The 12345-nt window shown below is 37.2% G+C and overlaps 1 protein-coding gene across 1 annotated transcript in view; it reads left to right on the top strand.

Moving 5' to 3' along the window:
• LOC108053517 (tight junction protein ZO-1) overlaps nt 1–12345 on the top strand; it is a 38100-nt gene that overhangs the window by 10633 nt on the left and 15122 nt on the right. The window contains 1 exon segment of the mRNA XM_044458446.1: nt 10596–10765. Within this exon segment, the coding sequence (XP_044314381.1) occupies nt 10596–10765 (170 nt within the window).

Here is a 12345-nt window from a genome sequence, read left to right as displayed (position 1 = left end):
AAAGTTGAATTTAATTATTTTGGTCTTTGTCTTCTGCAAATCAAGAGAATTACATGTGAAAGTTACTTTCGTAGAGAATATTTAACCTGAAAAACCAGAAAGCAGGCGAAACATGCTAACAAGCAATTTTATATGCAAATCAATCGCCAGCTGAATAAAACATCAGACATCGAAGGGTAGAGTAAAACGAAGGCCCCTCGTATGAACCAAAAAAGAACTCCAAACTTTGTTGAAAATATTCGATTCGCTTTTTTTGCTTGCTAATTTTTGTTCTCTTATTTTTTAACTTTACTTTTTCGCATGCTAATGACGAGTTTTTATCGGATTTACGTACGCATTTTATGTTGATTCGTTTTTGACGGTCTTTTAAATCGGAAATTGTATACAAAGATAAAGCCAAAGATTGATGGGTTCGAGTGCCCTATGAATCATGTTAACAAAAACCTGAAATTCAACAATGTGCTATTAGTAAACAAAATAAACTATAACCTATTTATTTTCTTTTGAACAAATTGAGAACAATTTGATGTGTGGGATTTTTTATAGGGCCTTAATATTATTAGTTTTAATGCTCATAATTATATAATTATTTAACATTTTGCTTCTGTTTTCTTTCCCTTTCTTTGCAGGTGAGTTAAACGTTATGTTAAAAACAATTTGCATGCCCTTTGGGCCTATTCGTGAGTATGAATAATTTCAGCATAATTAAGGGAGAAGCTTCTCGCGACTAGTGAGTGATTCGCTGCGGGCTCATTATGGCCTCACATGATGGATGGACTCTGGATCTGAACTCTCTCATGCATTATAAACCGTATTGGTGCTGGGGCGACGGGTCATTTGGGTTCATTTTTTGTACATTTTCCAGTTGACTTCCTCTAGTAGAAACGAGATTCCACGAGATTGCGCGAATCATTGGTGCATCAAAAGTGCCCACACAAAATGCAAATACAGTGCGTTTCACCAGGATAAATTCCAACAGAAAATCTAAAAATAATATTTAAAATGGCTTCAAAATTCTGCAGCCAGTTTCATGAATCCGTGACGCACTGTCTATTAAAAATGTATTTTCAAAAACTGCACCTCGAAACCGATGTCAATTATTTTTGTGGCGTTTATCTAAAGTGACACCGCAGCCATGCAAATTGCACTTAAATCGATTGTGTGGGTATCGATAATCGTCTGCGGTGGTTCTTTTTTTGCCGTGTTGATGGTTACCACATAGTTTGCATATATTTCAAACGAGTACAATTAAATATTATGGATTTTCCACTCGTTTTTTTCAAAAAGTCTCTTGAATGCCAAGACTCCTGCGTGGGTTTTGTGATCTGCTTTGAGTCGAACACTTGTTTCTGCGATTAAATTGCTGAATGGAGAACAAATGGAAGTGCTTTGGAGAAATCATAAATATAAATACTCAATTAAATGGCAACTAATAACCTAGATAAAGTCATGGGGGGCATTACAAAAAGTAGTTACATTAATTGCGTTTGAATTTGTTTTATAATTGAATGTATATTTAACAAGAGTGTTCTGTTAGGATAATGAAATGAATATGAGCTTAAAAAAAGCAGGTTATTCAGTGGGAAATTAATTACTGAGGACTTGAAAAAAGTGTCAAAATGTATTTTAAAGGGGTGGGAAATCAAATCATGTGAGTGCAAGCTGATTGAATCTGCAATCATATTTACATTCCTTGATTATCCGTATTTGTTCCTTTCGATTGACTGGATTTTCCTGTCACACTTCACATTTTCCAGCCTTACTTATATTTTCCGATGACAAGGATTTCAAGGAAACTTCACCTTTGCTCTACTTTTGCCTGTCGCAATGCACACAGTGATTAGAATGTGACATAATGATTTGTTCCCGGAGACGTGTCAGTCGGCATTTTTTCAGTTCCTTTGGCACTTCACATGTTTCCTTCGCTTACATCCCCTCACTCCTTGTTTGCCTTGGAAAATTACACACTCATTTTCAGTGTGTTTACTTTCTGCATACGGAACGAGGAGATAGTACCAAGATGTAAGAGCCATGGAAAATGTATTCCGTAGCCTGTATCCTGTTGTATCCCATTTCCTGTTTACATATCGTTCCCATACAAAATGTAGAAAAAATGGAGTAGGTGTTTGCTCTGGGCCATAGAAAGGCACATAGAGCACCATTGTGTGTTGAGGATAACACGTCCTGACAAGTGAAAGGATGCTTGAACGCTTTTTGTGCCGAGGAGCATGACAATGGCCAAGGCACAAAGTGTTGAGCTTTAAGGATTTGGCGGGTCAAAGCTATCGATTAAGTAGGGTAATCTGCTGATATTGATATTTTAAAGATACTATTTTGACCTGCAAATATGGGGAAGAATAAAAAAGAAGAAATAAAATAATCTCTATTGGGTATTGTTCTATCCATAATCTCCTTTTCAATCATGAAGAGATTATCAAAACCTTCTAACGTTCTAAGTTCAAACGTTCTTTAGATTTTTCAACTTTTATCCATTATTCTTTGGTATCCTTTTTTTTAATCATAAGACCTTAGTTGTAAAGGATGTGGAGATAGTACTTTACTTCATTCTCTTTTTGGTTAAAGAACCCCTAATCTTGAGGTATCAAATTTCAAGTGATCCCAAAAATTGGTTGTTCATGCTTCTGAATTTAATCCTTCCTGCACGGTTGACCCAAATAAGTTACCTAAGGTCATTTTCATTAGACAGCTGAAATCTATCTATAGACACAAATGCATTCCCGAGGGCATTTCCATTTTCCATTTCCAAGTGGCACGCATGCGCACCATAACTCAAACACATGAACGCACTTTGCTGGAAACTCAATTGCAGTTCAGCGGGGGGAGAGGAGGGAGGGGGTGCCTAATTTATATATATTTGAAACGAAATCTAGAGTTTTGTAGTTCAAGCACGTACCACGCACAAAGCGAAAAATAAAAAACAATAGAAAACACTCGACAAATGAGCACAGATAGAAATTCTTTCAAACAAAAAAATGCCCATGAGTGTGGCCTGACTTTGGTTGGAAAGTTTTCATATCCGATAGATACATAGATACTGTTCACCGCTTCTATAGTTGAATTTCATGCTGGGCCTTTCGATGGGCGCACTTTAAGCCGACTGCAAAACATTAACACGTCGCGACGGCAAAAAACCCGTTAAATGCTCCCCAAAGGACAAACGACAGACATTCAGTGGCTTTATTTAGTCTGACACATTACACTGAAAAAAATCTTCTTGCTTCATTGATGAATGAAACCATATTTGTAGAATAACATTGTTACTTATTGGTGAGCAGGACTCAATTAATTTATTTTATCGACATTTTTATGGTAGGGAAATTTATTCAATGCTAGTAAACATATTTAGTTGCGATTATATATATATAAAATTATTTCCATAAGGTTATGTTTAATTAAAAAGTTTAAAATTATCAATAAAGTAATTTAGTTATCTTTAATTGTCAATAAGAAAGCATCTTTCCATTTTAAGGATGTCATTTTATGTTCAGTGGCTGTGCAGGCAATATGCAAATGTTGTTATTGAAAAGCTCTTCGCCAAAATGGCCTCGACATGTCAAGTGGGTGGGGTCAACCCGTTCCACCCCCTTCCGCCCACCGCCTCCCTTATCCTTCCACTCACCTTGTCACGTGGCCATTACCGCCTGACCCCCCGCCCCTTTTCCGCCTTGGTAATCGCCACAGACTAGTCGTATGTCATCTACGTGGCCGACAGGATAACGTAACCTCGACCAGTTGTCGTTGTTGTGGATATGCCTGTGGTCTCCTGTGCTCCAATCATATCACAGTCTGCATCCTGCGCAGCCACAGACACGTTGAAGGGTAACAGCACTGTTTGATGTCGCTTAACACCCAACAGACAAGTGGCCAACTTGGGCACAGTAACACGTTCCAAGGACCTCTGACTTGCATACGAAAGCAGTCCACTAAAAGAGTCACATCTGCCTCACATGCATTGCCATTAAATTTGACATTATGGTGATCCATGGTAGAGTTCAAAATTTATTGGAAAAGTTCTCTAAAAAAATGTTCTGTCAAGTTCAATTAACACTTTTTTTTACATTCTTTATAAGTAGAAAACTTAACTTACACATAGCGTAAATTGGATAAAAAACGAGATATATTGATATGGTAGTTCAAAATTATAATATACTTTTGATTTCCAAAATATGAAACATAAAAACTTCAATTTGTAATTTGTTTTCCGATAAACTATCCTATTAAGTTCATTATTCATTTCCAGAGATACACATAATGGACATCCGAAACAAGTGTCTGACAACCATTTTATAAACATGTTCGACAACTGATTTATGTTATAAAGAAATCCGATAATCCACAAATTTATTTCGCCAGACAATTTCACAAATTCCCAGTAATTTGTCCAGCATGTGTATATTTTTTCATTGAACGAAACAAAAACATCAACATCTGGTGAGCCACCCTACTGCAAATGGGCCAACTAAAAACACAAACAGACTGTATGGTGTATCATTAAACAAGAACAAAACTCGATAAAAATCCTTTACTTTACTTTCAAACTTACTTATTTACTTTGGTTCGTGCCTCTTCGATGAACAAAATGCAAAAAAACGAAGCATTTTGGCAGGCCAAAGCCAACAGCACTGCCAAGTTTTATATACAAAACTTTATCCTGCGCCTGCAGAGAAAGAAAAACAAAAGGAACATAGGGAGGGGATCAAGGGAGCACTTAAATTAAAATTGTCATGGCTGATTGCATTTTCGTGGCTGTATGTGTGATGCACAAGAGTCAATTGTTTATCAATTGAGGTACACAGAGAACACAAAGAGCAAAGAGCAGCCACCACTTTTCTGGAGTTCTTCGAGTGGAATTTGTTGCATCGAAATACCATCCACATAGGTCGTGTCCCGACATGTTTTCTGCCTCCTAGGTACCTGAAATGCCCCTAGGAATATTTCAGTTCCCTACCTGATCCCTCTGGGACCAAAGAAAAGACTGTACCCCAGTCCAGAGAAGAAATAGAAATAGATTAAAAATTCATTAAATCGTTGATAAATTGCGTGAGACCCAAGAATAGAAATGGGTTAGTCCCTTTTTCAATCTCGGTAGGTGTTGAACAAATTAAAAGCGATCATTTAGATGGGATATGAATCTGAACCTGGGGCGTTCCATGATTTATTTATCTGCAATGGGATACCATTGTTTTTGGTTTGACCTCAACTACAGATACATTTTACACGTATCTATGCAACTCAATATCTTGGTCGTCCAAAAAGCTCAACAATATTTGCCTTTGTTTTAGTTGGTTTTTTGATGACCAAGTGTGAGACGACTGTCTTTTGTTTTTTCCCACTATTTTGGCACCAGAGTTCCCTCGCCGTCAACAAGAAATTCTACTTTATAGGAATTCCAGACTAGTGCTCTATTGTTTGGCAGCTTTTGTGGTATTGGCAATGGCGTCAGAATCGTTTACATATTTTTTTGCCATCGGCCAGGGGAGGGTGGAGAAAAACTATGCTGATGGAGCTTGCAAATGGAAATCGTACTGCCTTGTTGATTTGCTTTTAATTTTGCATAAATATGCGCGATTCTGGAGGCGGGAATCCGAGGGATTCGGGGGGATGCTGCTGTCAGTTGCAGTCTCAGTTGCTGACAGTCTGGATGGTGGATTACTTTACTATACATCTACATACATGCATAACTAAGTACAGTCCAGCTTCTATAACTCGAACTTGGGTAAATAGAAGCTATAGCAAAATAATAGAGAAATTATTGGTAGTAGATCAAGTATTATTATTATTTTTTATGATATTATTTATAGTTTTTCTTAAATATATTCTACTGTACAAATATTTATCTATATATGAAGTTCTCTACCACTGACACTCTTTAAAGCTCGAGTTTACTGTCTTTAAAATTCATGAATGCAATGCAATTTCTGCATCGCTTGCACTTTAATGTGCAGAATTTAATTCATGGAATATTCTTGTGTCACTCTCGACTCCAGTCGTCGCGTAATGGAGTGATCGTGATCTCTGTGGCTCGTTCGCTCCATGGTATCATGTTTGTCACTTAAAACGTTTAAACGTTTAATAAGCGATCTCTTGATTGAATTAATATACCATTGTTGACCGGCTGCACATGATCTCGGGGATTGGTTTGAAGACGGGCAGAGAGGATTTAATTGAATTGAAGTTGCCTTCTTCAAGTTGTGAACTTTTCAACTTTTCAGCGCTTCTCAAGTGGCGAAAAAGTAATGGAAAAATCTCTGAATAGATGAAGATTTACTGCATCGATTGAGGAAGCGTTACAGCGTATTTTAAGATTTTAAATAGGAACAAACTTTAACACTGATATTTATAACATCGAAAATATTGTATTAGTTATTTAAAGTACATGTCATTTTCTGGGTGGGTCATGAAACTAAAAATTTCTCCCCATTTATTTTCAGTTCATGATGAAATTCCTCCCTTTGTTTGATGTGGCACATCTCCTTTGATCCTCCTCAGAAGTTCCAGACATTAAACCGGATCATTTTCTTTCATATTCACTTCTTGATTGCTCAGTTTCTATTCCACAGATACGATCCACACCCAAAACACACACTCACACGCACACACATTTACTAGAGACCAGACCCGTATTTTATGAAAAGAAACTCCAATCTGAAAATCTCTTTCATACACAATTTTATCAAATATTTTCTATTTGCCTGGCTCTCTTTCTGGGTTTGTTTACATTTTCGCGTTCGCCTTTCCGGCCTTTCAATTTACAGAGTGGAAGCCAACACCATCCACACAGATACGTTTGTATCTCACAGATACCAGCGCAGTCTGGTATTTATTCTCGTGTTTGTTTTGCGCTTCGCCTTCATTCGTTGGATCGCGTTGGCATTTGGCTTCCACATCCACGAGTCCACAATCGTAGGTAAAAACAGTTTCGAAGCGTGTTTCAAGCCGTCAACGTCAACGGTTGCCGCCAGCGGACAACTGCGACGGCGCGACGTATCCGAGAGATACGAGTATCTGCACTTCATATCCATCTGCTCCGCTGTGTGTGTTGTGTTTGTTCATTACGAAAGCACCAATGTTAATAGGTTGGCTTGGCTGAATCAAGTGTGCGGTGGCATTCTAACTAGCTGAAAGATACACCAATGAGATTTCTCTTTAAAAATACATTTCTCAACGAATAAGCTTACGTTTAAATGAGCTAAATCAGCTGATTTTTGTGCTTTTCATAAAAATACTACCAATCCATACATCCAGATAATAAATGTAGTGATATTCGGAAGATTTTATAAAATATATAAAGTTCAAACCATAAAAATACATAAAAAGTTAAAGTTAGATAGAAAATCCTATCTAGCAACAGGGAAACCCACAGGTTTTCCAAACAACCGGCAACCAGAAATCGTAGCCCAGTGCAATCCGCAATCCAAGTCAAAATTGCAATCCGTAATGCTCAGCGGAGCGCAGCTGTGAACATTTCACTTTCGGTGCATCCAACAGATACGAGCGATTGTTGCACGCCGCTCCAAATTTGCAACGCAAAGTTGGCTGGTGGTCATTGGCTTTTGGCTCTTGGCGGCATGAAACCTTTTGCACGATGCAAATGTCTCTATAAAGAGGGATTCGTTGTATCTATGAGATACTTTTGCTATATCTGTGTTAGTGAATATAACATGCTAATTTGCACCGAAAACTTTATGGGAGTGTAAAGTATCTGCGAGAGACACTCGATGACGCCTCGTTCAGATATTTCTTGCCAGCTTGTGAGCCATTAGCATATGCAAATCTACTTCTAATAAAACCGAAAAGAATTGAGATCGAAACTGAAATCGAAACTAAACGCCGTGAAGTTGCAGCAAATTAGAAAAAAAAAACGTTTATTTATAAATCATTACCTCGATTTGTGGGATTTTCCACTAATGAAAAGGCATATTCAACTACCTACTTGTGTGTTAACAACAATTGAAAGTGACATCAGCTCGAACTTTATTATCGCAAAATTCCTCGATTTTTGCAATATATTTATTTTTCGTTTCTTATTTATTTCCACTTGTTAAAAAATTTATGTGTATTTTTTGTGTGTGCTTCAAGTTCCCAAATTACGTGCATTCATATCGTAATGCAAACAATTGAGGTTACGCTCTCTATAAACATGTCATACGAAACCAATTAAATAATCAAATTAATTACTTTGATTCGCTCAAAGTGCATTTTGAATAAGAGACATTTCTAATTGCGGCAAACGAAACCAAATAAAATCAAACACAATGAAGTTTCCGGATTATATTCCAAACAACATGTTGGTGGTAAGCATAACCAGTGGCAAACAACTTATTTTTCCTATAATTAAAGTCATTAAGAATGTGTAGTAACTGGGTCATAAATCAAACAGCTTTGACTTAAATTATGACTAAGGTGAAGGGTGGGGTCCCCAGAAATGAGTGGATAAACAATCTGATGAATGCCAAAGCATTAGACGAAGGTTATGTTACTACAATCGGGGAAACTTCTTTGGCAAACAGAAAAACTTTGTTGCGCACACATGACAAGATTAATTATCAGCTAAATCTGGTATAAAGAAAGTCTTTAACGCACGCCTTCCTTTTGCTGCACACCATTAAATTTCCAACTAATTTCACTTGCAATTAAGTTAATTATAATTTTACCGCCCCCATCGAAATGCACTAACTCGGTCAAAAATACAGCAACGTTTTCATAAATCTCTTCTTTCATGTTTTCGACTCCCTCCGTTTTATATTTATTTAATGCAAGCCAAGCATAACCAAAGATTTCTGGGCAGATGTGGAGTCAGTCTGATGCAAATTCATTTACCTACACCTGCAGCAGACATAAAACTTTATAAATATTTATTAACTTTAGCCAGGCCCACGCGACTCCACAAATTTGTATTTTTGTTAGTTAATTTTGTTTATTATTTATACCAGCCCACGTGTGGAATGTTTTTAACTCGGAGCTTTTGTAATTGGATGCGTCGTGTTGCGTCCGTCTGTTAAAATTATATTTTTGTGGCGCCCACCTGAGACAGGCATGAAAATTTCGCTTTAATTTTTTTGTTTTAGGGGATTGGCTGGCTCACTGTAACGACAGATTCAAAATTGATTGCAGTTTCGAATCGTTTTTTGTGGAGTATTTGTCGAGTGAATCATGGTGAATGCAGACAGGATTGGGAAACAGCTTGATGGGATTCGAATTTAATTGATTTATCCTCATTGTTTATTGGATTTGTGTAATGATTGAGAGATTGAGTTGGATCTCTCAATTGAAAATGCCCATATGGGTGGAGGGGGTTGTGTGTCGAATTGGGATTTGGGATTTGGGTTCCACCCAGCACCTGCTGTGAGGGTAAATGAAGTCAAACTAAAATGATTTTGTAATTGCAGGTGGTAAATTGAGTGAGGAAATACGTGTAGACCGAATGAAATCACTAATTTAATTGAGTTGTTGAATGGTAAACTAAATGTAATTGAATTACTCGACCTAGAAACTCCAAATGTGTTTATTAAGTGTATTTAGTTTATTATAAATGAATAGAAAAACTGCAAGCAGAATTATTGTTCTAAACTCAAATTAAAACAGTCGAAAGCAAATAAAACTTTAATGATATGAGAGAATTTTCCTTCTAGTCATTATTTATAATTAAAACAGAAAATTTGAGACGTGAAAGAAATTTCTTTAGCCATTAAAGAATCGAGTTTACACACATTCACCTCAAATTTCTAGTTCATCTTTCTTTTCTTCTCGTTTTTTTTATCCTCCCCTATAAACTCGAAATCTTTTGTGCTGAACTAAATGATTTACACCATGAGTTTATTTATTTAGATTCAACTTCATTCATACCATTTCCAAACGGAATTCTTTCGTAAACAAATTGTTTTCAGCTTTATTTAGTTCCGCCTTGTGTCAGGTGCCTCAGTCACAAAAACAACAGAAGAGGAAAACTCCACAATAATTTCCATTCAGTCACAGCGAATGCACACCCAACAACCTCTATTTCCACCATTATTTTTACTATTATTTTTACAACTAACCACTACCCCTTTTACGCATTTCTGATGGAACCTGTAGTGCATAAAATTGAATTGCGTCCCAGTGGCTGAATGTTCATGGGTTGTTCTTTGGCCTGGGCAACAGGTCGCACATACGAGTATGTAAAAAAAATGGAAAAACGGAAGTCACATGTGCATTTCCGTCTGGCAGCCATCCTTAACAAATTCCAATTAAATTATATTGAAATAAATTGAGAGAGACAGCTGAGGAAAATGTTTTTACTCCGAAAATTCCTGGACACATTTTAAATGTCTAGTTTTCGTGTCATAGGAAACTATTTTTATTAGTTTTAAATGTATTCTTTCTACATTAGAGAAATTAATCTTGTCTACTAGAACTTAATATTGTATTCAAACCATCACAATGATACTTAAATATTGTCATATATTATTTTAATATCGATACTGAATCTTAAGATTTAATCCAACAATCTTAAAATTTAGTAGTGACACTTATTATAATTTCCATGTCTTTTGAAACTCTCTAACATTTTCTATTTTATTTTTCGACTTTTCCAGGGTGATCGTACCACTTGGGAGTACCACACGGTGGCGGTGACTCGAGTTCCGGGTTATGGATTTGGGATAGCCGTTTCCGGTGGACGTGATAATCCGCACTTCGCCAACGGCGATCCCTCGATAGCAGTTAGCGATGTGCTGAAAGGTGGCCCCGCCGAGGATCGATTGCAGTAAGTATCGAAGACCCTCGAGATGAGTCAACAGAAGTTACTGACCCCTTAGGAAGTGAACCTTTTGAATGCATTTTGAATTATTATCTGGCAGGAAACTAATTGTTGTTTGAGAAATATCCGACATGCTGAATGGGCCCCCATGCAGGCTGATCAAATAAAGTGCAGACTAAGCATTTCCTATTTGCCCAGCACTAGTTATTCTCCTACAAACGAAAATGAGCATTATAAATTCCCAACGTGCCCGCTGACAATTGACATCGTTAATCTTGGGCTTAGAACTTTTTTCTCTTTTTTATACCCACTCCTTCGGAAATAAAACCCCAAATGCGCACACTTCAATACTTCAATCTCACGTAGCCGGTCCCCAAAAAAAAATATTTAATTAAACCAACGTTGTGACAGCTCCAACTCGATGCCGCTGAAGCTGTTTCTCTCGGCAATAATAAAAATTCCAAAGCGTTTTTCAATAGTCAGCGACCGACGACCGACTAGAGGACGTTGGCCAGATCCCAGACCCTAGTGATTAAAGACTTGTCATAATCTTTTTTCCCAAGAAACTATTTACCCTGGCCCAGACATGCAGGGAACAATTTTCACTATGTCCCTTACCTGAGTCTGCTGCCGGAGGATTTCAAAAGGAAAATCCCGCTGCCAAGGCTGGAAAAATGTTTGCCAAGAGTGTGGAGACAAGTGGAAATTAGCTGCAGCCCAGCACATGTCTTTTCAAGCTGCCTGAGAGCATGTGGGTTTATTATGGACAAAGTTTCGCTATTATGCAGCCTAGCAGCTAGTATACACTAAGGAAAAATAGTGCTTAATTACCCTTTTGTTTAAGAATGAGTAAAGAACAAAAAGCAAAGTGATTTCATAGACCAAATATATTCTAAGATCTATTTTTAAACTTACTTACATTACTTACATTTAAGCTTCAAATGAATATTAGTTTTTATATTTATTTTCCAAATCATATTTTTCCCATTATATATTAAAATGCTATCCAGCTCTTTTAACAAAAATACGTTTTAAAGGCCAACATTACTTCACCAAGGGAATTCTTTATAACCATAAAGCTTGTACTTTATGTAATCCTGTTTTCCTGAGTACATAAGTTGGTTTTCCCAACCCAACTTATGCCATTCCATGGCACATTTTCCGCATTTTTGGCCGGCTTAATTGTTAAGCCGCTCCGGCCAGACTCAATGGTTCCATCGGCGAACCGAAAGTAAAACGAGGCTCAGTGTGGCTCTGTTCGGTTACCGCTTCTTTCTGCACTCGTAGACAACTTAATTATGGATATGTTTCGCCTAAGACATGCAATATAATTTCTATCATTAACCACTTTGTCTGCCGCGACGAGAGTAACACACACTTATTGTATCTATATCTAAAGTATAACATTCTTGTCGTTAATTCGTCATGTGCTATTTACTATTACATTTTTACTTTTCATTCCTCCACTTCTGTGTTCCGTTCCAAGAACGGACCGTAATTGTTCAGGTCTGAACAAATAAACGAAGTACCGCGCGAGATATTTCACAGAAATCCACGGAAGCCGCTTAGCAGAGGTCTCTATTCTC

Source organism: Drosophila rhopaloa, unplaced genomic scaffold (assembly GCF_018152115.1).
Source record: "Drosophila rhopaloa isolate 14029-0021.01 unplaced genomic scaffold, ASM1815211v1 contig_167, whole genome shotgun sequence".
In the NCBI taxonomy this organism is placed as follows: domain Eukaryota; kingdom Metazoa; phylum Arthropoda; class Insecta; order Diptera; family Drosophilidae; genus Drosophila; species Drosophila rhopaloa.
This window is presented reverse-complemented; position numbering and strand designations above follow the sequence as displayed.